Source organism: Phascolarctos cinereus, unplaced genomic scaffold (assembly GCF_003287225.1).
Source record: "Phascolarctos cinereus isolate Bilbo 61053 unplaced genomic scaffold, phaCin_HiC Scaffold_2;HRSCAF=192, whole genome shotgun sequence".
NCBI classification, from domain to species: domain Eukaryota; kingdom Metazoa; phylum Chordata; class Mammalia; order Diprotodontia; family Phascolarctidae; genus Phascolarctos; species Phascolarctos cinereus.
This window is the reverse complement of record NW_027555625.1, coordinates 58,540,342-58,568,086: the sequence shown is the minus strand read 5'-3', so window position 1 is coordinate 58,568,086 and position 27,745 is coordinate 58,540,342. Positions and strand designations below refer to the sequence as shown.

At 37.3% G+C, this 27,745-nt stretch overlaps 1 protein-coding gene across 1 annotated transcript in view; it reads left to right on the top strand.

Annotated features, from left to right (window-relative positions):
• Positions 1 to 27,437, top strand: part of USP10 (ubiquitin specific peptidase 10) — a 76,418-nt gene extending 48,981 nt beyond the window's left edge. The window contains exons 5-14 of the mRNA XM_020989252.2: positions 8,759 to 8,873; positions 9,415 to 9,524; positions 9,932 to 9,987; positions 10,284 to 10,387; positions 11,740 to 11,839; positions 12,494 to 12,668; positions 16,535 to 16,700; positions 21,028 to 21,172; positions 24,538 to 24,603; positions 26,372 to 27,437. Coding sequence (XP_020844911.1) covers positions 8,759 to 8,873; positions 9,415 to 9,524; positions 9,932 to 9,987; positions 10,284 to 10,387; positions 11,740 to 11,839; positions 12,494 to 12,668; positions 16,535 to 16,700; positions 21,028 to 21,172; positions 24,538 to 24,603; positions 26,372 to 26,559 — 1,225 coding nt within the window. The 3' untranslated portion in view covers positions 26,560 to 27,437. The remainder of the gene's footprint in view (positions 1 to 8,758; positions 8,874 to 9,414; positions 9,525 to 9,931; positions 9,988 to 10,283; positions 10,388 to 11,739; positions 11,840 to 12,493; positions 12,669 to 16,534; positions 16,701 to 21,027; positions 21,173 to 24,537; positions 24,604 to 26,371) is intronic.
• Positions 27,438 to 27,745: the final 308 nt, after the last annotated feature.

Here is a 27,745-nt window from a genome sequence, read left to right as displayed (position 1 = left end):
GGCTAACTCTGTGGTTCTGGCCCTGCCTCTGCCCCTTATTTAACTACCCACATGACTTCTGGACAAGGCACTTCTCTGGGCTGTAATCTTTTCATCTTATAAATGAGTTGAACTAGATGGTCTCTCAAGGTCCCTTTTGATGTTAAAAAAAAGTGATGATTCTACTTGTTCAGTAAAGAAATATAACTGATCATTTAGTTTTTGTTATTCTGTATGTCATTTATAATGTGAGGTAGAGTGCTGACAGTACATCATTAACTAAAGCCCATTTGTGTATCTTTGAGACCAGAATTCCCTAATAAAGCTCATGCAGTCTTAGAATGTCAGAGTGAGGGGGGATCTTGGAGACTGTTCAGTCTGACCATCTTGGACTAGAGGTTATCCACCTACAAGTAAGGAAGTAAAGTCTCAGAGAAGGAAATTCATAAAGCAGTACCTTTTCATTAAATGATGCCTTTGATCTCCTATCTTTATTTGTATCATTAGAGATGAAAATGCCATGTTCTATTTACGCTATAGCTAAAGCTTGCCCTTAGACCGATCAATGGTCTGTCCATGAGCCTTTTCGCCTTCGTAAAACCTACCAGCGTGTGTTCCACATTGGTATAACTTTCAAAAAACCTATATAAACATCAAAAGTAAACAATTTTTTTTTATTTTCTTGGCTTAAAAATGAATAAGTAAAGCAGTTCAAATTTATTTTAAATCTTCAACTTACATAGGTCGCTTCTAGTGAAGTAATTTGGTAATTTGGCATTATGTTGCCAAAGTACTTCACTGGTTTTTAGAAAAATCACTTGTAGATTTGAGGTCATAGTAGTTCAAGACATTATCAAAGCCATACTGTGTTCTTTTGCTGAAAACTGCCCAAAAAGATAATTATGAAGTGTGTGTCTATTCTGTAGGAACTAAAGTTCAGCTCTCCCATTTGTAAGATATAAGCTGTTTCTGTAGCCAATAGATAGTAGTAAATGTTGGTCACTTTGCTGTCCTTCACCAGATCAGGTGACCATGATAGCGTGTTCTACCAAATGTGTGTTAATGAGGAAAAGAAAGAGACTTGGAGCATTGTCTGGACAGTTAGGAAGATCACAGAAAAGCATGTCAAGAACATCTGAATGTCGGTTACATGTCAATTAATGAGTCTTATGAATCAATGAAAGTTCTTCACCTGAAGTTTGCATGGATTTTTAAATGGTAATATGACCTTTAAATCCTAATTTTGATGGGGAAGCCAATTTTAGATGCATAAAATATGCATAACATTTTAATGTTACTATTTGTATAAGAAAATGTACAACAATTGAGAAGTGATACAGCGTTCATTATAACTCGTTGAATGATACAGAAATCTAATATATACTAGTTGTATGTGGTATACATTAAAAAAATAGGTCATTAAGTGACTGCAATTTTTTTATGCTTCAGCAGATTTCATAGAGAGTTTGAACTCTTTCATTCACTGAGTGTGGTTCGAGCCAGCACTTGTGTTCCTGATTATTTTTTAAAGTTCTAATTTTCTTTGCTTGTAGTGTAAAGTAATTCTATTAATCATAGCTTATTCTGAAATCCTCTGCAGCTAAGTAGTATTGCACACAAAAAGGCTGGACAGATGTGGGGCATCATCTACATAGAGTTGCTGATTAAAATTGTAGTGTGGGTTACCAGTAAGTATTAGAAATGTGATTACTAGTGGAAGAATGCTACCTTTCAAATGAAACAAAATAGAAAGTCAATACAGCCAACTCCTGATTACTTGCATTGGTCAAAGTCAGGGGAGAATTAAGGGAAATTTCTCTTTGAGAGCTGCCCATTTTGAATTTGAAGGTGTATAAGCCTTTTCTAACTTCTAGAGTTCTTTTTCTAATTTCTGCCCTTTCCTCTCCCTCCTATTTCCTTGCCTTTTCATAATCATTGATGTTACCCATGTCTTCTGTCCCATATCCCTCTCCCTGACTTCCTTCTGGCACCTAGAACCATGTCTTAGACATGGTTAGGTGTTTAATAAATGTTTGTTGTATGAAATTGTTCTTACCCTTTTTTCCACACTCTTTTGCCCTATTCTTTCTCCACGAAGTCTCCTATTCTTATCTGTTTTTTTCTTTGACTCTGATGCCAGTGCTCCTCAGTCCGTCTGCTGTATCCTCTCTGCCTTCTCTCATGTTTTTCCCACCTGATTGCTGTAGACTAAATTCTGACTTCCTAGCCTGTGTCACCGTGCCTTCTCTTTCTCACTATATGTTCAGACTCATATCTTTCACTGAACTACAGGCTCGACACAGTAGAATAGTAAGCTGCATTTAAGCAGAGTAAACAATAATACTACAAACTTTAAGCAAAATTTGCCCTAGTTTGCCTATAATCAGTAATTGACTATTTTGAATGGTAACATGAGAATGTTTAATCTTTTTGTGCAGTAGTGTTGTTTGACCACAAGGTGGAAGAAGACATTCATTAGTGAACACTAAAATATTAATCCGTAGCTTGTTTATTTCATGGCCTTTGTAATTATTTTGCCAAGCAAATGTCTAATAAATGGGCATCATATGTGTAATGAGACTATAATATCTTCTGAATGGTCTTACCTTTTAAAATATTAACTAGGTTAGTAACTTTCGGCCTACTTTAAATCTTTACTTTTTGTTGAAAGGGAAATTATGTAGATCCATAAGAAAGCTATAGAAATGAAAAGCTTAGCTTTAAAGAATTAAAAGTTGGTATTTCTCCTGTGATATTTCATTAAGTAGACATTTTATTCTTTAAACTTCTGAAAATTGATGAAAAGAGTGCTGGTCAGAGTGTTATTCTAGGCTTCTATAAAGTTGAACAAATCATTTGTTTTAAGTTTCTTTTTTTTTTTTTTTGGCTAGGCAGTGGCGGTAAGTGACTTGCCCAGGGTCACACAGCTAGTGAATGTTTTGTGTCTGAAGCTGGATTTGAACTCAGGTCCTCCTGAGTCCAGGGCCTGTGCTTTCTATCCACTGTGCCACCTAGCTGCCCCCAAGCTTACCTTTCTAAAGTGGAATATTATTTGTTATTATTTGCTCTGCCTTTGTCACAGGGTTGTTATGAGAACCAAAGAAAAATCATGGGATGAATGAACTTTGATATTTGGGTGGATCTGCTATGATTTTATCAGTGCAGACATCCCTTCCACCAATCCCGCCTTGCTCTCTATGATTCTTGTCCATATTCACCAGATATAGTGGAGGCTTTCCTCTATGTCCGTTGACATTACCAGGAGAGCATATGAACGGAACTAGGTTATTTGTGCTCTTAATACATGATTAGTCCTTCCTTTTTTCATATCATACATTTCTTTGATTACATTGTAAATGAAAACCTTTTGTAAACTGTATTCCCTCAGTTTCCATTTACTTTAAAGAAATTTGCTTCTATAGTAGCCCTTCCTCCCATGCAAATGAGCATTTATTATTTGATTACTTGCTTTGAGGAAAGAAGAAAAAATTTAAGGGTTCATACAATTTGAAGTAGAAACATTCCACTAAAAGATAAATGGTGTATAAGGAGTTTTGCTTCGGATATGAGTAGTTTTATTTTACTTTGAGACAAATTTCAATAAGAAACGTAAAGAAGCAAATGCTCTAAATAAGACATCAGTAGTTGAGAATTTCTAAGCTTCTTTGAGGGTAGGTATGTCCTATATGTTATTTCAGAGTATGTAGTACAGTGATGAACACTTTGGCAGAATCTTTTTAAATTGAATTTGTGTTTTAAAGTTGAGTAGGGACAGTCTCTTTTCTGTTTTAATAAATTCACATTTCTGTTAACTTCTGAGGTATACAAAATACTCCCCAATATTCCTGGGAAATAGGCAGTATTATCCTGATTTTAAAAGTCAGTAAATTTGGGGAGAGGAAGGGATTTGCTCAGGGTCACACAACCAATGAATTACAGAACTTGGAATCATTTCAGAGCCTTAGTCTCCAAAACCAGAGCACTTTCTTCTATGTCGTGCTGCCTTGTATAAATAGTAACTGATGGAGAGTCCTTATTTGAGTACTGTGATTTAAGAAATCAGGTGATTGTAAAAGTAGTCACATTTCTGTGGCTCTTGACATTTTACAAAATACCTCTTTACAAATCCATATGGTATTTACATGAAGCAGATTTTCTCTTTTAGAAGATTCTTCTATATGAAAAAAAAACTTTAGAGTCATACTAGTCATCTGCTATATAGTGTAATAAAGGAACCCAGTGTTTTAAAAAATCTGTCTTGGAGTAGCCCAATTAAATCCTTCCTCTGTCACTTACTACCTGTGTGACCTTGGATATGTATCTTAATCTCTAGGTTTTGTCTAGATGACTTCTAAAGTTCTTTCTAGTTATCATAAATTTATGATTTTATGATCTTTTTATGTTAGATTGTAAATTAACACCATCTTCTTGAAATGGATGAAGTGTGTTTGCAGTTAGTAAAGGAACCACAAGGGGATGCCAGAGACTTAATTTTAATGTTGCAGAACCACTGAATTTACATCTTGTCATTCCCCTTATGACCTAAACATAATACTTCCCAAATAGAGATTTTATTGTGTTTAAATATTTTGTGAAGAATTGAGGCATTTGCAGATAATTTTTTTAGCCTTTTTAAAATTAATTTATCAATAATCACTTCTATAAGCTTTTGAGTTTTAAATTTTTCTTCTCCCTTTCCCCCAAAGATGACGTGCAATCTGATATAGGCTATACATATACATTCCTTTTAAACATATTTTCACACTAGTGATGTTGTAAGGAAGTATTAGAACCAATAGGAGGAGTTACCAGAAAGAGGAAACAAAACAAAACAGAAGGAAAAAAATAGCAAATGTATTCTTTGATGGAGATGATTTTTTAAAAAAATTAGAAATTGTCTTGTTGCCTTTGGAATTTTCCATATGTACATTAAAAATTTTATATTTCTGGAGACTGGGATCCTATTTGAAGTAACTAATTCTGGGTATTATCTCTATTTAGGACACAGTTAAGATTTCAGTCTTATACATCATCTCAAGAACTTTACTCTTGTGAAGAAAATGTAACATGATCTCACTATATGTAGAAAAGTTGCATGTTTGTTTATGGAATAATTTTTTAGTGTTTCCTATTTGAAAGTTGGGTTCAGACTTTAAGAGACATCAGAAAGGGCTTGATTGGTACAGCCAAGGTCATTGAGGGGATACAGGAGTTAGCTTTTGTGAGGAGGGCACCTCTTGTCTGAAACTAGAGGGAATGAGAGTTATTTCTTGACTCTTGAAGTTTCGTGCAGTGGAGGGAAGTTGAGAGTATTATATCTCCTCAGCCTTCTCAAGTAAGGGGAGTATAGAAGATAATGTCTAGATTGGCTGCAATGGAGAATTGTGTTGCTAAGAGAATATAAAAGAATATATCAAAGAATGACGACATGACATTTATTTAAAAAAGTTTAAAAAAGCTCCAATGTGGAGAATGTACTGTCCCAAGCTTCGAGGGTTTATATAGCTGTTTTCAGAGATACTTGTAGGCACCTGTAAATTTTCAGTTCTTGCAAGGTGGTATGATAAGAGGCAAGGTGTTCACTCCTTTCCTGGCCTGTGCTGTGGTCTTAGTGACCACAAGCACTCCTTTCTGCCCTGGAACTGTGAGGAAGGTTTCCTGTCCACAGCCACTACAAGCTCCACCGTACCAGCGCTCCTCCTCACCCCAGGACCCCTGTCCAGAACTGTGACCCGGATCCAGGCATGGGCAAAGCAAGAGATTCCTGCCTCAGCACCAGCAGAGAGATCCCTGCAATCCCCTTCTGATCAGCCACTTGATTCCCCCTCAGTCTGTGGGCCAGAAGCTTGGGAAGCAGCTGCCCACCCCAGGGCCACGCTTTTGGGGAGGAGCTTAGACCCCGCCTTCCTCTCTCAGCACCGCAGAAACAGACTTTTCCCACTGACCTTCTAAGTTGTCTTTGGCATTCGTGGATTGAGGAGTCTGGAAACTGCCACAGCTGCCCGAGATTCAGTCCTCAGCGGCCTGCATGCCCATGCTGCACTGGGCTGTGCTCCCAGCCCAGCGAGATATACCTTTCTGATCAATCATCCAGGTTGTCTTGGACTGGAAATTTGTTTCACTCTGTCTTTTTGTGGGTTAAGCTGCCTTAGAATTTGTTTAGAGCCATTTTCATAGGTATTTGGAGGGGTTTGGGGGAGAGCTGAAGCAACTTGCTGCTTTCACTCCGCCATCTTGGCTCGCCACCCTTCCCCCCCCATTCTCTTTATTCTTTTTTGACAAGTGCTTATCTAGTCTTTGTAGATATATAATGAGAGGGAAACCATTGCCTTCTGAGGCCTTCTGTTCATTTTTTGGTAGTTCTCATTATTGGAAGTTGTTCCTTATCTCTGCAACTTCTACCAGTTGTTTCTAGTTCTACTTTGAGGCCAGAGGCAACATGTCTACACAAGTCTTGTACAAGATGCTCTTCAAGTACTTGCAGATAGCAGTCATATCCCTCTTCACTCTTCCTTTCTAGTTCCTAGAACTAACCCTCATGTGGGAATTATCTTAAAGCCTTTCAGCATCCTGGGCACCCATCGCTTTCCTTCCTCAAATGTGGTACCAAGAACTGAACATAATATTACAGATGTGGTCTGTCTAGGCCTTAGTATAGCAAGAAATATCACGTCCCTAATCCAGGACATTAAGCTCCTCTTCACGCACCCTAGGATTGCGTGAGCTTTATTGTTTGTCATGTTACACTGTTGAGTCATTGAATTTTCAGGCAAATATTATTTAACCTTGGCTACCCTATCTTATATGTTTGAAGTTGATTTTTATAGATATGCGAACTGTAAGACTTTGCATTTATGCCTATTAAATTTCTTCTTAATTAGTTTGGCACAATGTTTACTGAGATAGACAAATTTCTGTCCAAGGTGTAAAGAAGGAAAGAAAATTTCCAGGGAATGAGGAGGACTCCGGGAGTACAATAGAACTGACCCTACAAACTCCCAGTTGTGAAGTAACAAGTGAAAAGTGCTTCGTCCTCATATAAGTGGAAGTGGCAGGTGTCACCAACACATCACCTGCTCATTTGTTCCATTTCCTGGATACCATCTTGGGTAGTTTCATAGACAGTAATCATAGGAAAATTTATATAAGCATATTTATTATAGGGAAAACATTCCTTTACAGTCCCCAGCAGAATATGAAAGCCCATGTTAAATGTGGCATAACGGAAAGGTTATTGGGCTAGAATCAGAAAACTAACCACGTGTTTTAACCTCTTCCACTCAATTAGCTACCACGTAGACCAAGTCAACTTCCCAAGGATAATGATAGTTGCTAGGCTTACTTTATAGCATGACAAAGTACATGTGGAAGTGCTTTGGAAAAATGTAGAGCATTATATTAGTAATGGAAATTCTAATATCTACCATAACTGGAATTTTACATTTGTATATTTGTTTATACTTAGTCTTAGAGTGGGGGGAGTCAAGGGAAGATGTATAATTGACCCATATTCCCTGCATTAAAAAGCTACAAACTTTGAAGAGAATTGCTTAATAAAAACTTTTAAGTTATATTTGTTTTCTCTACCTTTCAAAGTAGTTTATATTGATCTTATATTTGCATTCTGAGTTTAAATTCAAAACACCACTACTCTATCTATCCTGTTGAGAGTTAGGGTTAAGTTGTAGAGGCTGTGGAGGAGGAACCAATAAATTTTATATACATCTGTATGAGAGAAGGTATTGTATTTCCAACATCTGTATGATAGAACTAACCTCTCTAGATTCATCAATCTCTATGTGTTCTGAATTGAGGAGTGAGGAAAGGTTACTGCTATAAATGATGGTGACTTTGGACTCAGGATTTTGTATGATGGGATCTGAAAGCCAGTTGTTTCTAAATTGAGGGCTGCCTTACATGAGTGGTTTGTCTTGAGAAGAAAAGGTTGATCTTTAATTCCATAGTATTTTGTGTATGGCTGTGTCAGGAATGTTTCTATTTAAACTTTTTTCTAAATCAGTTTTAAAACAGGGAGACAGCATGGTTTAATGGAAATATCATTGATTATGGAGTCTTAACTTTGGTTTGAATTATGACCATCTGTGTGACCTTGGGCAAATAATTTTAACCTTTCTGGGCTTCAGTTTTTCAGGGAGTTCTACTAGAGGCTCTTTAAGAAATAGCATAAAGTACTGTGATCCTAGATTTTTGAGGAGAAATAATAAGGGCTTGGTAATTTTTGTTTATTTGTTTTTTAGCAATTTTGATGCTTGCTCTTTGAACATCTGAAATCTTGTTATGCATGTTATTGTGATGTAAACCGGAAGCATCAAACGTGGTGTCCCAAGGCGGGGGAAACTATTTTAAAATGTAATTGAGACACAGTTAACGAACTAAATAAGAACAAAATAGGACCTAGATAACATTAATATTTGGTTTTTTAAGTCAGTATGCAGTTCACAGGGATCCTTATGTGTGGTTTAGTGGTCCCTGTTTCTGTTTGAGTTTGTCACCACAGACAGTAGCTAAGCATTTATGAAAAAAAGATGCCTTTCATTAGGAAAATTACAAAGGATAATTACAAAGATGAGTAATCTCATTCTGCTTTTAATTAATTCCAATTTTTTTCTACCAAAAAAATTATTTTAAAAATTTATAGGGAAAAATAATTGCAACTCAACTAATGTTTTCCTTTTTGTATATGTATTTATTAAAGGTAAGACTTTGGAAAATGGGATGAAAGAATTGACTTATATGGCACTTGTCCTTTTTATTAAATATGTGTTATCTTTAAATTTACAGAATTACTAGAAAATGTAACGCTAGTACATAAACCAGTATCTTTGCAACCCCGGGGGCTGATCAATAAAGGAAACTGGTGCTACATCAACGCTGTATCCTTTCCCAAAGTTTACTTACCTTTTTTTAAAGTCATCTTTCTATTCAGTTTAATCCAGGAGCTCTTAACTTGAGGACTGTGAACTTATCTTTAAAAGTATTTTGTTAACTATTTCAATGTAATTTGATTTCCTTTAGCTTGTAAATGATAATAAACCAACACTGATGAGTTGAACCAAAATTTTGAGGTTCCTTCCACTTGCAGGCCACTCAAAGTTTGATTTCCTATTCAGTAGTTATGTGTAGTCAGAGTGGATTTATCAGATTGAAATGGAATTAAAACTTTTTTTGATCAGCTAAGATTTTGATTAAGAACATTTTGTATGTACAATCTTGTTTTCATAATAAATTCCTCCATTGACTTGAATGAGAAAGGGAAAAGATTATGTGATTGGTTAATTCCTTATGCATGCCCAAAAACAGAACCATTATGATTTTCTTATTTTACAAAAGTTTTAAGTGACTGTGTATTTGATTTGTTGTAAGGAAACATCGTTTCTTGTTTTTCCGTTATCCTTCCTTAATGCTGTTGTCTAGACTCTGCAGGCATTGGTGGCTTGCCCCCCAATGTATCATCTAATGAAGTTCATTCCATTGTATTCCAAAGTGCAGCGGCCGTGCACATCGACACCCATGATAGACAGTTTGTAAGTAGTATCCTGAGGAGCGTTTATTGTTGTGACCTGTCTTTTATGCTAAGAGACTAAGTAATTTCAGAGGTTCATGTGCTTTCTGAAAATGAATATGCGTTTCTTTTGAGTATTGTGATGCTTGTTTTATGAGCTTATGGATTAATTTTGGCTAATGTGTCCAGAATTTAAGTATTTAAAGCCGTTACGGAAAAAAAAGTAGCATGTTCAAAAATAGCCATGAAGAGGAGATGGTTCTGAAGAATTAGCAATTGAGGGCCATGTTTCTTTTGGTTTTGGTCTTTTAAAGAATATTTTTGCTGTAAATATCATTTAATAGGATATTCTGTGATCTAGAATTAAACTTCATCCCAAAAAAACCCCATTTCCATTGCATTTTTTACATCATTTTCATTTACTTCTAGTGTTCGACTAATGAATGAGTTCACCAATATGCCAATACCTCCAAAAGCCAAACAAGGTAAGTCCCTTAGCTACGTGGTGCTCTTACCACTATCCCAAATAAATAATAGAGATGGATAAGGACTAAATTGGCTTAATTTAAATTTCTTATAAAATGGAATATTTGCATTTTATTTAAAATATTTCATTATAGATTAGGAGATCTAGGTACATATCAATCAGTCAACAACTATTAAGTACCTGTTATATGCCCAGTTTAGAAATAGGCACACCAGGCTTCTTTTGTTATAACTGCTTCCTTCTATTTCTGAATGTGCTTTAATTTTTATATCTTGTGTCTCATTTCTCTTGTAGCTCTTGGTGACAAGATAGTGAGGGATATCCGCCCTGGAGCTGCCTTTGAACCCACTTACATATATAGACTACTGACCGTTATCAAGTCAAGCATCTCTGAAAAGGTTAGAGATTTCTCTAGTGTATTTAATATTAAGTTACGGCACCTAGGTGCCTCAGTGGATAGAACCTAGACTTGGAGTAATGCAGACCTGAGTTCAAATCCAGCTTCAGACCTTAGCAGCTCTATGATGCTAGTCAAGTTCAATGGCATCTATGTCCCAGGGGTGTCTGAGAATAAAATGAGCCATTTGTAAAGCTCTTTGCAAACCTTAAAGTGCCTTATAAAAGCCAACCATTATGAATATTAATTGTATTTATTACCAGTCTGATTGTCAGTCTGCTGTGTAAACAGTACTTTTTGGCATTGTATAAAATACTAGGAATACCAAGAATTTGGATCAGATTCAAGTGTAGCCTGGAGTCACCAGTGTGGTATCAGTGACACTTTAGGAGAATTTATTCACAGGAAAAGAAAAACAGACAGATTTATTCCTCCAGTCTGAGGCTGGATCAGGGTATGCAGTGATATAGAAAGATGGAGGTATAGTTCATAGTAACTTTTAACAGGACCCTAATGGGCACCTGGCACAGTGTAGAACTTAGTGCTTTAGGATTGCTCAGAATTTACTTTTAAAAACCTAATTATGTAAGGAACTATGGTGGCATTTGAAATCAGTTCTTGAACATATTATATCTGTATTTATTTTTGGGTTTCTAATAGCTCATATTTATGTAGCACTTACAAAGCTGGTTACATAAGTTATCTTGTTAGAGCCACATACTGATGATGTGAGATAAATATTACAGTATATTGTTATTTTAAAGTTGAGGAAGGTGAGGCTCAGAGGTCGTGCTCCCTTACTAATGTAGCCAGTAAGTGTCAGAGGTGAGAGTTGAACCCAGATCCAGTACTTTCCCCACTGTGCCACATTGCTTCGTAGATATGTGCCCTCAAAGGGAGCTGGTTTTCACCATTCACCACTTTTTGGTACCCTTTCTATTCCTTCTATATTCTTACAGCAGGGCACTAGGAAGAGTGATGGGATTGGAGTCAAACTTTATTCAAATCTCAACCTTTACTATTTATTACCTGTAAGACCTTAGGCGACCCATTTAACCTCTCCATTTTTCTGTTGCCTCTTTTGTTTAAAAGAAAAAAGATACAGAAGTTGGACTATAAGTTCCTTCCATCTCTAACTTTATAATCCTGAATCCTTGACACAGGGTCTGCACACTTTCCCCATACCCTGTTGATTGAGATAGAGATATCAGTTCCCAAAAGGGTATTCGAAATCTAAAGATGGATGACCTTATTTCTCCAAAAGAGACATCAAAAAAGAGAGATGGGAAGGTGAATAGTTTGCTGTATACCTTGCAGATATTTTGAGAATGATAATTTGCTTTTCCTTTTTAGGGTCGACAAGAAGATGCTGAAGAATATCTAGGATTTATTCTAAATGGACTACATGAAGAAATGTTGAACTTAAAGAAACTTCTTTTACCAAATAATGAAAGTAAGCTATCTGAATTGCTTTGCTTCCCACAAAACTGTGTTGAGAAAGTTCCTAGGAATTGTTTTAAATAAATGTTTAGTGGCTGTTTTTCCCACCATTCTTTCCTTCCCTGAAAAAACAGTAATTTACTTATTAAATGTCTGGTGATCCTAGCTATGGGCCTACTTCTAGAAAATTGTCTTACAAAGTATTCAAAAGGAATGTTATTTCTGGAGAAGAAATATTAAATTCAAGAAACACAAAGATGCTGTCATCATTATTGACAGACTTGAAGTATGTGCTGCATGTAAGGTAGTAACATTAGGTAATATTCTGGGTCAGTAAAATCTGAACACCAGTTTTGCATTAATTAATGCTTTCCAGAGCTTTTGTAAGAATATTTGTATTTTTAAACAAGTTTTAGTTAATGTACAAAATCTTTAAAGTTGAATTTTGGTGTTTTTCCACCAAACTAAGTACACATTCCACATGTTGAATTCTAGCGCCCTCTAAATAAATTCAAGGAGAAGCATCAACTGTATTTTTTCGTTTTGATTACCTGAGTAGTTTGTGTATTGACTAAAGTTTTAAAAGATTTAAATTAGAAGCCTTTTAAGTCTTGAATGTTGCTAACATTTTTTATAGATGAAAATATAAGCTATATTTCCCTTTCAGAATTTTCAGTTTCCAATGGACCTGAAACACAGTCTGTACCTGAAGATGAACAAGGACAAGGAGAAGGTAGTGAAGATGAGTGGGAACAAGTTGGACCCCGGAACAAAACGTCAGTCACTCGGCAAGCTGACTTTATTCAGACCCCAATTACTGGCATCTTTGGGGGACACATAAGGTACATCTCTCCCCCCCCCCCTTTTTTTTTTTGGTATGTTATCTTTTTAAAAGATTTACTATTTATGTAGCTACTTCAGTACTTTGCCGCCTTAATATTATTTGGCTCCAGAATGCTCTTGTTGCTCTTCAGAATTGCAGATTTAAAAGGGACCTCAATGGCTTGGCCTTCTGCAGCAGCCTGCTCTACTTCAGCATGGCTCTAATTCTTGGGGAATATTGCCCTGCAGTGTCAGACCTCTGGAGCTTCCACCTGTTATTCCTATGTCTTCCGTCTGGGCCAGACTGAACAAATCTAATTGCTGTTCCACAAATGCCCTGTCTCCCCCTGAGTCTCTTTAGCCAATCCTCATGAGGCAAGGCCTTCCACTCTCCTGGTTGCTCCCTCTCCTGAATGTTGCCCATCTCAGCAATGTCCTCCTTGAAATGTGGTGTGTGGGACAGAGTACTGCATTCTGGGTGTGACCTGATCAGGCAGATTGGGCAGACATTGTCACCTCCTTCTAGAAGATCTACCCTGCGAAGGCAGCATTGTGGTCTCCTGGGAAACTTGCAGACACATTTCAGGCAACTATACCAGCCCCACCCCCCTTTGTGTTTGCTCAGTTTATTTTTTTGAACCCAAGTTTTACATTTATCCCCATCGACTTTAATTTCATTAGACATGTTTAAATCCTGGCTCTGCTTCAGTATGTTAGCTCTCCCTGCTAGCTTGGTGTCACCTGGAAATTTGCCATTTGGTGGGGCATTCTGGCAAAGTTGGTAAGCCTATGGGCACAGCAGTCAAGAAGATCTGAGTCCATACTGCTCCTCAGACACTAACTGTGCCACCCTGCACAACACACTTTCTCAGACCCAGTTTACCCATCTGTAAAATGAGGAAACTTTCCAGGGTGATTGGGAGGTCATGATATCTGTAAAGCAATCTGTAAACATTAAAAGTACTGACTGTTGATAGAAATGTTTAGGCACAGGCCCAAACATGGTTCCTTGGGGCATGCCAATGGGCCCTCTAGGTTGAAATCAAATTCTACCTCACTAGACACTCTAGGATTTAGACTGGAAAGGGGTGTAGAGTTTAGCTGAACTCTCATTTTACAGTTTATGACAAGACCCAGAGATGTGGCTGATTCAGAAAGAGCAGTAGATTTATAATGAGAAGACATATGTTCAAATCCTAGCTTTGCTACTTAACTAGTTATGTGACCTTGGGCAAGTCACTTTTTTCTCAGAACCTCAGTTGCTCTTTCTAGAAAAGAAGTTTGAACTAGATGATCTCTAAACCCTTTACGAGGTCAAAATTCTGTGATCCAATCTAGGAACCAAAACAAACATCAGTAATACCAGTGCATTTTTATAGAATGGTTAGAAAATACAGAGTCAAAGCTGTCCTCATGGCTTTAGCTAAGTAGCTCAGATGTGAGAGACCAGCGATTGCTTAAACTCTTTTGCACATGATAGAACCAGGTTAGCTTATTCTATGACACTAATCTCAAATGAACAAGGCTTTTTTAAATGTGGAAACAAATCAAAGAAAATAATTAATCTCATCATCATTTTTGTTTTATAAAGGGAGAGATACCTGTACATAAAACCATACTCTGTTTAGTCACCTAGCAGACCACAGAAACAGTATCACATGGTGAACTACCAGAATGTTTCTTTCTGTGAGGCAAGATAAGAGATAGAGAGCATCTAAAATCAAGTCAACTGCTGGCACCCATCCTGCCTCTCCACTGCCACCTCAACCATCAGAAATGGGAAAAATATTAATGGAAAAAACAGCTAAGAAAACATGGTAGAATTGGCACTTTTTTACTTGAAGGAAATCGGTGTGTTCATCTACCCTCATGGAATGTGAAGTCATGTAAAACATATTTCTATATTAGCCATGTTGCAAAAAAATTTTAAAAGCAAGAAAAAAAAGTATGCTGCAATCTGCACTCAAGAGTTCAGTTCTCTCTGGAGGTGGAAAGCATCTTTTATCATGGTTCCTTTGGAATTGTCATGGATCATTGTCTTGACCAGATTGTCTGAGTCTTTCACAGTTGATCATCCTTGCAATATTGCTGTTAGTATATACAGTGGTCTGGTTCTGCTCACTTTATTTTGCATTAAAACCTTCCCAGGTTTTTCTGAAACCATCTTCCTCATCATTTCTCATAGCACAATAGTATTCATCTTAAATCATTTACCACAACTACTTATTCAACCATTCCCCAATTGATGGGCATTCCTCCCAGTTGCAATTCTTTGCTGCCACAAAAAGTGCTGCTATAAATGTTTTTGTATGTGTGGGTCCTTTTCCTTTTCCTTTGATCTCTTTAGGATATAGACCTAAAAATGGTAGTGCTGGATCAAAGGGTATGCACGGTTTTATAGCTCTTCGGGCATAATTCCAAATTGTTCTGCAGGATGTTTGGATCAATTCACAACTCCAGCGATAATGTGTCAGTGTCCCTGTTTTTCCTCATCCCCTCCAGTATTTATAATTTTCCTTTTCTATCATGTAAGCCACTCTGATGGGTAGAAGGGGATACCTCTGAGAATTGTTTTAATTGGGATTTCTCTAATCAATAATGATTTAGAGCATTTTTTCTTGTAACTATTGATAGCTTTGGTTTCTTTTTCTGAATATTGCCTGTTCCTGTCCTTTGACCATTTATCAATTGGGGAATGAATGGCTTTTGTTTTTATAAATTTGGCTCAGTTCCCAATACATGTGAGAAATATCAAAATACCTTTGTCAGAGAAACTTGCTGTAAAACTTTCCCCCAGTTTCCTGCTTTCCTTTTGACTTTTGGCTTCATTGGTTTTGTCTGTGCAAAAACATTTAAATTTAATGTAATCAAAATTATCCGTTTTACTTCTCGTGATCCTTTGTGGCTCTTGTTCGGTCATAAAGCTTTTCCCTTATCGGTATATTTGATAGGCAGGTTTTTCCACGCTCTTCTAATTTGCTTATATCATTGCTCTTTGTGTCTAAACCATGTATCTGTGTTGACCCTGCCTTGGTACACAGTGTGAGATGCTGGCCTACGCCTAGTTTCTGCCAAACTACTCTCTAGCTTTCCCAGCAGTTTTCGTCAGATAGCGAGTTCTTGTCCCAGAAACCCGGATCTTCTTGTTTATCAAACACTGGGTCACTGTTGTCGGTCACTGCTGTGTACTGTGCGCCTCATCTGTTCCCCTGATCAGCCGTTCTGTTTCTTCACTGGCACCAGGTTGTTTTGGTGATCACCACTTTATAATACAGTTTGAAATCTAGTGCCGGTAGGCCACCTTCCTTTACTCTTTTTGCATTGATTCCCGCAGTAGTCTTGACCTTTTTTTTTTACTTCCAGATGAATTTTGTTTGTTTGTTTTTTAGCTCTATAAAGTAATTCTTTCATCGTTTAATTGATATAAGTGCTGAATAAGTAAGTTAATTTATACAGAAATGTCATTTTTATTATATTGGCTGAGGCTACCCACAAGCAAGTAATGTTTCTCCAGTTGTTTAGATCTGTCGTTATTTGTGTGGAGTGTTTTGTAATCGTGTTCATATAGTTCCTGGGTATGTTTTGGCAGGTAGACTACCAAGTATTTTATACAGTCTGCAGGAAATTCACTTTCTTTCCAAACATTTTGACAAAGTTAAGCTTAAGTGGAAAGAGTTGCAAACTAGTGACGAAGTATATTGAAAGTGCTTGGAGGAATCCTATAACATTCAACTTGGAGGAAATGATATGCTCTATTTCAGATTATCTTTGTTATCTGGTCTTTTGAAATAAATAACTTTTATCTTCTTTCCACCCTAATGATTAGCTTCAAGAGGTAGTGGCAGAAGTTATATTTTCTATAATCTTTGTTTTTCTGTTCTTTTAGATCTGTAGTTTACCAGCAGAGTTCAAAGGAATCTGCCACTTTGCAGCCATTTTTTACCTTACAGTTGGATATCCAGTCTGAGAAGATCCACACAGTCCAGGATGCATTGGAAAGTCTGGTGGCAAGAGAGTCTGTCCAAGGATATACCACAAAAACCAAGCAAGAGGTATTTTCGTAGAGACAACAAGCTGTGAGGGAGAGAGCCCTGGGCTAGCCAGGGGAAGATGGTAGAGCAAGAATTTGAACCAAAGTCCCCAAATCTAACTCCCAGTTCATTGTTTGCTTCACACACTAGATTGTTCAAAGCAGTTCTGTTGGTGTTGAAATTTAAAAATCAGACTCCCCAGGAGAATGTGAAAGAATTAATTCTTCTATCCAATATATATGTCTGAGTTCACTCCTCCCCCCAAAACTAACGATAATTTGTCAGTTATTTAATCATTATCTTACTAATTTAGCCTAAACTGAGATAATTGAACCCAATAGATTCAGGTTCCCATGGATTCATTAAATTGCCATTTAATATCTTCCTTAATATGAATTAAACATGCATTCAGTTTTAGATTCCTAGCATTCAGTGATCCCACGGTATTATGTGACATGGGGTAAATTACCTCCCCTTTCTGTATTTCAGTCAATCAACAAGCATTTATTAAGCTCCTACTATGTTCCAGCCAGTGTAGTACCCGTGGAGGTACAGATAACAAAAGATGAGTTAATTCCTACTCAAGAAGTTTACATGCTATCAGAGATAAAAATGCATAAGTATATGCAGATTAAAGATACACAAATAAATATAGGGTGATTACTGAAGGTGTTAGAGTTGGGAGGGTTCAATAAAGGCTTCAGGTAGAAAGAAGGGATTACCTGAGCTACATCTTAAGAGAATAAAGGGATTCTAAAATGATGGGTAAGGAGGGGAGGGCATTCCTGGCTTGGGGAGTGGCCAGTGCAGGAGCACAGAGATGGAGATGGACTGCCATCCTTGTGGGAAGAACAGAGAAGGCCAGCATGGCTTCACCAGAGAACACAAGGAGAGGCTTATTGTGTAATCAGACTAGAAAGACAGATGGAGGCGAGATTGTAGGAGGCTTTGACAACCAAACAGAAGAGTTTATACTTTATCCCAGAGGAAATAGGGAGAATTGTCTCTTTTCTAAAAGGAGAGGATTGAGCTAGGTGATCCTTTAAAACAAATCAGAACCTGGCGATTCATTCTAGTTACCCATGTAAAACCCATCATTAGGGTTCTCTAAAGTTGGGAGAGAAGACTACTTCAAGATATGAAAAATGGAAAGTGAGGAAAAAAGAAATTTATGATTTAATCTGTACTGCTGAACAAAAATAAGATGCTGCTACTTTTTGCAGTCGTTTCTATGTGATGTGGCCTGTACAGTTAATTGTTTACTCAATAATTGCTTTAAATAGCTTCTCATTTAGTACTTGCAAAATAAATCTAGAGGCTCCTTAGCCCGACATTCAAGATTCTTTACACTGATTCCAAGCCATCTTTCCTGCCTTATTTCATACTATTCCCTTCATGAATGCTTATGTTCTAGTCAAAGTGAACTATTAGCTGTTCTACAGTATTACCCTTTGATCTCCCTTCTCTCTATTAATGCTTTCTTGAATCTTGTGTATTCAAAAGACCGCTGGTGGTGTGGTGGTTATTAGTGCTGGACCTGCAGTGAGGGAGGCCTGGGTTCAAATCTGTCCTCAGACGCTCAACAGCTGTGTGACCCTGGACAACTCATTTAACTGCTGCCTGCCTCAGTTTCCCTATCTGTAAAATGGGAGTAATGATGGCACCTCCTTTCCAAGGTTGTGGGACTCAAGTGAGATAATACTTGCAAAGCACTTTGCAAACCTTAAAAAAAAATAGTGCTAGCTATTAGTATCATCGTTACTATCCCTGTTATCCTAGAGGCCTTGCCTGGATGCATTATCTCTACCTATTAAAATGCTCTTTTTTGAAAGCCTCGCTCAGGTCTAATTTTTTATGTGAAGCCTTTCTAGATGCTTCCAGCAGAAATGGGGGTGGGGATGGTACACACATGCACATGTGTCTGTATATCTGTATGAGTAAACGTGTATAGGCACATATACACACATATACTGTGCTGTATATTGTTATGTCTGCATGTATGCACTGCACCCAGATACACACCTGAAACTTACCCATGTCTGTGTGCAGCTCTTTTGTCCCTCGTCAGTTTCTCTGTAGCACTTTGGTTCTTTCCCGTGCTGTTTGTTGCCATGTCATGTTCTCCATCAGTAGCCTGTAAGGTCTTTTATGGCATCTTTTTGTCTCTAATGCCTTAGAGTAGGGTCAAATAGAAATAGATTACTGCAGGCAACATATTGACTAAGAAAACCACAGAGTAACATGATGATATATTGTATTTTTATTTATTTTGTTAAACATTTTCCACTTATGTTTTAATCTGATACTAGCTGCGCTCAATCCAGCTGAGAAGTGAATAGATGGCATACTTTACGCTCTAAACCAATTATTTCATAAATGTGAGAATCTGGGACCCATTGTAGCATTAAACTATGATTAGTAGTGTATCCAAAAAGACCATTTTCACTTTAGCTACAAATTGTTTACTGTAACTTGAAATTCATGTTGTTGTTGAATCCTTTTTCAGTCATGTCCAACTCTTTGTAACCCCATTTGGAGTTTTCTTGGCAAAGATAGTGGAGTGCTTTGCCTTTTCCTTCTCCAGCTCATTTTAGAGGTAAAGAAACTGAGGCAGACAGGGTTAAGTGACTTGTCCAGGGTCACACAGCTAGGAAGTTCTGTCTGAGGCCAGATTGGAACTCAAGAAGATGAGTCTTCCTCATTCCAGGCCTGGCATTCTACCCACTGCACTACCCAGCTGCTCTCTGAAATTCACGAGACTTAATGAAACAAGAAAAACTCAATGAGAAAAAGTTCAATATAAAATAATTTGATTTATAGGATACAAAAATATTTCAGTAAAAAGAAATTCTAAGATATGAAATAGACATTTAAATATTTTCAAAACAGTCTTTCAGGTGATGTAATTGAGACGGGAGTTATTCATTATTCAGTTCTTATAAGTTAATTATTATAGTCTCTATCTTTTACTAACTGGTAAAATAAATGCATCAATATTTTTCATTGATCATCTTTGTTAAGCACCTGCTTTGTGTAAGACATTATGATTATGAGAAAACACACAAGTTTGATTCCAAGAGCCTCTCACTTTAGTTTGTAGGTATTAGATGTACACATTACTTAACTAGCAATAAAGAGAACTGTTGGTAAATGTCAGATGAGAGAGGCCTTTTACTCTTGTCAGCTAATCTCTTTAAAGGGCTTTTTGTTTGTTTTTGTTTTGTTTGGAGTTTGGCGTTGCAGTCACCTGAAAGCCATTTCTGTTCTGTATTTAGATTGTGCCATCTAAAAGTCTGAGGAAAGGTTTGATCAAAATAAAACATCAGAAAGCAGTAAAATCATTTAAAATACGAAAAACTTAATTATTGGATTGGTAGGTGTACAGAAATATTACTGGAATGTAAAAGGTGTATCTTAAAGAGAAATGTGATGGAAGCTCAGCCAAGTATAAAAGCGGCAGTCATTGTTAGAACTGCACCTAGGAGGTTAGTCCAGGTGGGGCCTTATAGGTCATTCAGTCCAACTGTCATTTTGCAGAGAAAAAACTGAAGCCGGAGAAATGACTGCTCAAGTGACCACATCCATTTGGGGCAGAGCTGGAACTCAACCCTGGCTGCCTTACTCACAGCACATTGTCCTGTTTCCTCAAGTCCCCATCAAAGCTCCAGCCCCACAAGTTTAAGAGCAGATGACAGGAGTCTGCTGGCAGTTCCCCAGACTAAAAAAGTCACAGGTCCAATAAAGAAAGAGATAGGTGGAGAGGAAGAGAGAGAAAGCAGGAAAGAGAAGAATTCACACCTGGTGTTTTATTCTGTGGAAACCCTCTTTCCCAACTGTGCTGCTCTTTCAGCTCTACCAGAAGCCAGGGTCGAAATCATTTGTGGCATGTGGACTTCTGGAAAAGCTTAGAGTGTGCAACTGGTGACAGAGCAAATGGGTGTCATTTGAGAACCTGTGCTGCTCTGTTGAGACTTATTGTCTACCCCCAGGTTGGCAGCAGGGTGACTAATTTTTCAGCCATAGTAATGCTGGAAGACTGCTCCCTATGTCACAAGGTCTGTGGACTTAAGGGAGAGGCCAGGTCATGGGACTGTTAAAGTAGACAGACTTCTTATTAGCAAAGAGAATCATTCAGTCTCTCTCTCTCTCTGTGATTCCTTTTGGTTTCAGTTTTCAGTTACTTTGCTTCTCTCAAATTCATTATTGCCCTAGGCTACTCAAGCACACAGGGGGATTGTTCCACATCTCATTTTAAAGGGGACAGTTGTAGATGAGCGATCAGTTAGCAAGCAGGTTGTCTTCTGCTTTCAGACAGGCATGATGTGTTCATGTGCCCTCTGTGTCTTAGGTTGAGATTAGTCGGAGAGTAACCCTGGAAAAGCTCCCCCCTGTTCTTGTTCTACATCTCAAACGATTTGTGTATGAGAAGACTGGTGGATGTCAAAAGCTTATTAAGAATATCGAATATCCTGTGGACTTGGAAATTAGCAGAGGTAATATTCAGTATGGGAACTATGTTTTCTTAAAAGTTTTTAAAGATATTTTTAAAGATGTATTGATTTAAGACCTCGATTTTGCCCCTTTGATGTTAACATTGGAAAAAAGTTGTATTTTTTTTTAAATCCTGTTAAGTTTTTACACGAACGTTCTGATTGAACACTGGACATTGTGTAGAGGAAGATTGGTGGGTATGTCCTAAGTTTTATCAAAGAGGAAAAATTTTTAATTTAGCAAACCACAGTCTGCATTTTTTTTTTGCTTTGAAAAAGTGCAAAAATTAGATTAGGGAAATGTCTGGTTATTGTTCGCCATTATGCCATATTAATTTTTACTCTAATCCTGCATTTTTTGTTTGAAAAAACTGAAAACTTTATGACAAGAGCTTGTTACTCTTATTTTCCTAATTTTATTCTAGTGGCAGATACTGGGAAAGTTGTAAATGTGCTTTAACTTTGTGAATTATCATTCATTGTTTAGGTTTTATTTTTATTTTATTATGATCATTAAACATAGAATTTAGTATTTTCAACTTGAGGATAACTTCTGATAGTATTTGATTATTCTATGTGTAAGTGCCCTCCACTGAAGTGCTATTCTGATACCTTGTGATTAATTAGGGTAACCCTGAGTTTTTGAAAGCTGTGCCAATGGTTGAAGCTTTACTTACCCCTACCAAGCTGGAAAGGCTTCTAGTTTGGGTGTGCCATCTGAGAAAACCAGACTATCCAAGTTCAGAGTCTCATCACTGAAGTTTTAGTCATACTTGTTCACAAAGCCAGCCTGTTAAGGTGTTTCTGCCTGTGTCAGTAAAGGGGAAAGTATCTACAACAGTAAAAGTACATGTGGTTTGAAATACACTAAAGCCAGTTGTAAGTAAAGCAGCATGATTGAGGGATGGGGTGTTCTGGCTAAGTGAATGCAAGCTAATTACTCAGTGGAATCTGTCCTTGGGGCTTTTTTGTGGGAGTATAACTGTAGTGACAAATTGAGATATTTTAAATCCGTTAGCCAAAATAATCGTTAGTTCCCATGCATTTTTTAAAATTAATTTATTTATTTTTGGTTTTCAGCATTCACTTCCATAAGCTTTTGAGTTTTCAATTTCCTCCCTCTCCCCAAGATGGCATACATTCTGATATAGGCTTTACATATACATTCATATTAAACATATTTTCATATTAGTCGTGTTGTAAAGAAGTATTAGAACCAATGGGAGGAACCACAAGAAAGAAGAAACAAAACAAAACAACAAAAGAAAGAAAAATTAGATCACATACTATGCTTCGATCTGCATTCAGACTCCATAATTCTTTCTCTGGATGTGGACAGCATTTTCCATCATGAGTCTTTTGGAGTTGTTGTAGATCCTTGCTTTGCTGAGAAGAGCCAAGTTTATGGAAGTTAGTCATCGCACAGTGGTGCTGTTACTGTGTACAATGTTCTCCTTACTTCACTGCATCAGTTCATATAAGTCTTTCTAGGTTTTTTTGCAGTCTGCCTGCTCATCATTTCTTATAGCACAATAGTATGCCATTACATTCAGATGCCACAACTTGTTCAGCCATTCCCCAGTTGATGGGCATTCCCTCAGTATCCTATTCTTGGCCATCACAAAAAGAACTGCTATAAATATTTTTGTACAGGTGGGTCCTTTTCCCATTTGTATGATCTCTGGGGATATAGACCTAGAAGTGGTATTGCTGGGTCAAAGGGTATGCACAGTTTTATAGCCCTTTGGGTATAGTTCCAAATTGCTCTCCAGAATGGTTAGATCAGTTCACAATTCCACCAACAATGCATTAGTGTTCCAGTTTTCCCACATCTTCTGCAACATTTGTCATTTTCCTGTTTTGTCATATTAGCCAATCTGGTAGGTGTGATGTGGTACCTCAGAGTTGTTTTAATTTTCATTTCTCTAATCAGTAGTGATTTAGGGCATTTTTTCATATTAGCGTTAATTTCTTCATCTGAAAACTGCCTATTCACATCCTTTGACCATTTATCAATTGGGGAGTGACTTGTATTCTTATAAATTTTAGTCAGTTCTCTATATATTTTAGAAATGAGGCCTTAATCAGAGACACTGGCTGTAAAAATTGTTTCCCAGCTTTCTGTTTCCCTTCTAATCTTGGTTGCATTGGCTTTGTGCAAAAACTATTCAGTTTAATGTAATCAACGTCATCCATTTTGCATTTCATAATGTTCTCTATTTCTTGTTTGGCCATAAATTCTTCTCTTCTCCATAGATCTGACAGGTAAACTATTCCTTGCCCTCCAAGTTATGCTTGTCATTTAACTGGCAGCCTTTATATCTAAGTCTTGTACCCATTTTGACTTTATTTTGGTACAAGGTGTAAAATGTTGGTCAATGCCTAGTTTCTGCCATACTCTTTTCCAGTTTTCCCAGCAGCTTTTGTCAAATGATGAGTTCTTATCCCAGAAGCTGGAGGCTTTGGGTTTATCAAACCATAGATTAGTGCAGTCACTGAATATTGGTCTAGTTCCCATGCAGTTTAAAAGACACCTAAGAAAATACACAGTAACAGAGTTGTCTTGGTGACTTGATTGGCTAATCTACATCTAGACAGAAAAACAAAATCTTTCCCCGAGAGTTCTCACCTAGAAGAAAATGTGAGGTATCAGCAGAATCCGCAATATGTATATTTTCCAGAAGAAAAACTTGAGTAGGGTTATATAAATGTAAAGGTGGTTCTGGTAACATGTTGGGGCAATTGAAAAAGCAAACAGATACAAATCTGAAGTTACTTTGGGGTCATTTCACTGGCAGACAGATTGAGACATGATCTGAACTGATAAGTATGCCCCTCAGAACACAGTTATAGAAGTAGGTAATAGGAAGTTTCAGTCCATTATTTCTTACATGATGCCCAGCAAATAAGTTAACTTTGATTCTCAATAAATCTCGTTGGTGTCTTAGATTTAAGACTGCTTTTACTGGCGGCCTGAGTGGATGCAGACAGTAGATTTGCTTTATGACCTCTGATTTAAAAGTACACGAGGACGGTTTCTGAAGTTACTTGTCCTTTGACAGTCTGAACAGCTGTTCTTGAGGAGGCAGATCTCGCATGGGCTTCTTAGTTTATTCTGGTGCCTGATTTCTTGGTGTTTTAGTTAACTGGTGAGAGTTTTTAAACAGCTTAAAAAACTCTAATATGTCTATATTAAGAAGGGGTACCTTGGTCATGGCTCAATTGTTAAGCCATTTGAAATATTTCAGTCTTTTGGGTGGTCCTTGGTGTTCCTTAAATTATACTGAAATCTTGATAACTTTGTAATGTTGTGTTCAGTGCTGAGAAATCTTCCAGTGCCTTAGAACTGCTGGCATTTTGTTTTTCAGAGCTGCTTTCTCCAGGTGTGAAAAATAAAAATTTTAAAGGCCACAGAAACTATCGACTTTTTGCAGGTATGTAAATTTGTGTAGTGTATTCAACAATACAACTTACATAATTATTTTGTTAAGGAATCACTAAATCAGATCTCCCTCACCTGGAAACCTAGGTTTCTATAATTTAAAAATGATTTTTAGCCCCAAGCCAGTTTCAAAATAGGATCTATCTCGAATTTTTAATTTTTTGGCCATTCGGCTATGTGAGATGGTAATTGCAGTTTTTTATGAGATGATGGATATCTTTAGAGAGGGCATTGCAAGACACAAATGCTTAACTGTAGGATGGATTGATGTGATACATGAAGCTCTTGCTCTATGCCAAACTGTATTAAACACTGGGGATACGAATACCAGCAAGTAAAACAGCCCCTACCCTCACAGAGCTTACATTCTAGCGAAGGAAGATAAGACATAAAGGTGCCTGAAAGCTACACACACACACACACACACACACACACACACACACACACACACACACACACACACACACACACACACACATACATACACATACATACATATACATATCATGGAATGTGGTGAAGGTAGGAAGTAATGTGGAGGCTTGGGTCCTGCAAAAGAAAGAGCTCACCTCTCAGAGCTGGGGGACCCAAAGTGGAAACCGTGGTTCCATGGGGAAGGTATGAGGATGATAGTTAGAAAGCAGGCAGCATGGTGTGGAAAGTGAGTGAGAGCTTTTTGTTACAGACATTGATGAGTGGCAGGATCAGCAAAACTTGTCCCATCCTGGCCTTAAGCTGTAGTTCCCATTGCCACGCCTGATATCAGGATATGCTGTCAGGTTAAGATCAGAAAACGCTAAAGTTCCCAAACTGAACTCTGTGTGTGTGCGTGCATGTGCACTTTACAGTTGTTTTCTTTGATGTTTTGCTGAATTTCACTGTGCTGTCCATATTCTTGCCTGGTCCCACTTTGGACCAATTCTTATTTGTGAAAGAGCTGCGCAGTACTCATGTATGTACCTGATCTGAGGCCAAAGGGCAAAGTGTGTGAAAGTGGTTTGTACCATGAATAAACCATAACCGCCCAAGTGCTGTGCTTTTAGCTTGTTTGAGCTTACTGTCCCAGGCTTAATTTGTAAGTAATATTTAGTCGCAGCCATAGTTTTAGGTGAAATCTGGTAAGGGTGAGGATTTGTATTACTCACATAACATTATCAGCTAAATAAGTAGTGATAGATGAAGCTGGAGTTCTGTGTGTCCTTTTCTCAGCCCCAATTGTGTCACAGCCTAACATTTTGTATCACTGTTTTTCTCTGAGGTTTCCTGTTTGAGGATAAAAGTGTCTCTTAATTAAATATGCTGGTTAAAAAAGACTTCTCGGCTTACAGATTTAAAGCTAGAAGAGATGTTAGAAGTCATCTAGGCCAGCCCACATTGTCCAAACGAGCAAATACCTAGAGAGGTTTATGTGGCCACATATAAAAGCTAGTCTTCAAAACTCCCAATCCAGCATTTTTTTCTACTCCAAACTAGCTACTATGGTGTGTGTGTGTGTTTTATTTTGAGGAGGAGAAAGAGAATTTCCTCCTGTAAGTTGTAATGAAGTATTACAATGAATAGTAGACATCTTAGTTCATTAATTCAGATTTCCTGGTTTTGAGTCAAAAAGTCCTACTACAGACATTTTTATTCGTCTGCTTCTCTTGTACACTATAAAGGATTTATAAATTGAGAAATTTTTCTCACACTTTTGTTTTCTGTCTTAAATGTGATTGATTGAAATCGGAAATGCTATAGCTTATCCTGTCTCTTTTTTACAGTGGTCTATCATCACGGAAACAGTGCAACTGGTGGTCATTATACTACAGATGTCTTCCAGATTGGTCTGAATGGCTGGTTACGTATTGATGACCAGGCAGTCAAAGTAATAAACCAGTACCAGGTGGTGAAGCCTTCTGCTGAGCGCACAGCCTACCTCCTGTACTATCGCCGAGTTGACCTGCTCTAAAACTTCTTTCTCTGTGCTGTGTGTGCAAGATCCCTGCTTTCTAGATACCAACTCTGACTAACTTTTTTTCCTCTCTCTAATGGCTCTGTTGAGTGAAACTTTATTTCTTCTTTGCACCTATGGGATAGAATGGAAAAGAGATTAACTCCCTTGGAGTTTGTGCACAGCATAGTTTATGTTGATTTTTAACTTCCAAATCAAAATCATTTGGTTGAAAGACTATTGCTTGATTAAAAAAAATATAGAAGCCCCTTTATTTCTGAATAATGGTGATTCCTGTGATGATAAAGGGGGATTTGCATCTGATTCCCAGTTTAATTGCCTAATAGAAGAAATCCTGCACCAGCAACACAACTTGTGAATTTCTGTGAGAATGAATTTTATCTTTCCTTATAAAAGTGAAAAACTTTTTAAAATGCAAAACCTTCTCCTCCCTATCCCCTTTAGTTTTTGATAAAGGATAAAAATATGAGCCAGTTCTTAGAGGAGAAAGAGTTCTTACTTTAAAAGAAAATGTACAGAAAGAACAAAAAATAAGTTGCTGGTTCTAAATAGGAAAAAAAAAATTAATAATTATGCGATGGGAAACTGCTGAAGTATACATTGCAGATCAAATATTTGGAGTTAAGATGTTAGGCTGAATAGATGGGTGATTGTAACTTTATTGCTATTAAAGATTTCGAGCTGCATTTCTGCTTCTGTGTACACAAGATTTTAAAATGGGCAAGATAATGAAGGTTGATATTTCTTTGTCTGCTTTGTTTAATTTTGCCATCTGCTCTTCTCTAATGTTGAGTTTCTAATTGTACACAGTTTAGTGATATCTAGGAATATAAAGTTATCGCCCATCAATAAAAATCACAAAGTTGGTTTAAAAAGGTGCGTGTTTCTTTGAGTATAAGCGCCTTACCTCAGTATTAGGGGATTCATTTTGGGAATTGTGTGTTTTGATGTTAAAATGAACACCGATTTAATCTAATAATAACTCCTTTAATGCTTTGTTGTTTATGAGGTACTTTCCCCATAATACTTTATAAAGTAGACAGGGCTAGTACTCTTCCCATTTTACAGATGGAAAAACTGAGACCAAGAGGTTAACTTCCCCAAGGTCACACATGTATTAAATGTTAGATCCCATTTCTTGTTGTTTATGAAAGGCTGACTAGAACTTGGACTGTACTGTTCA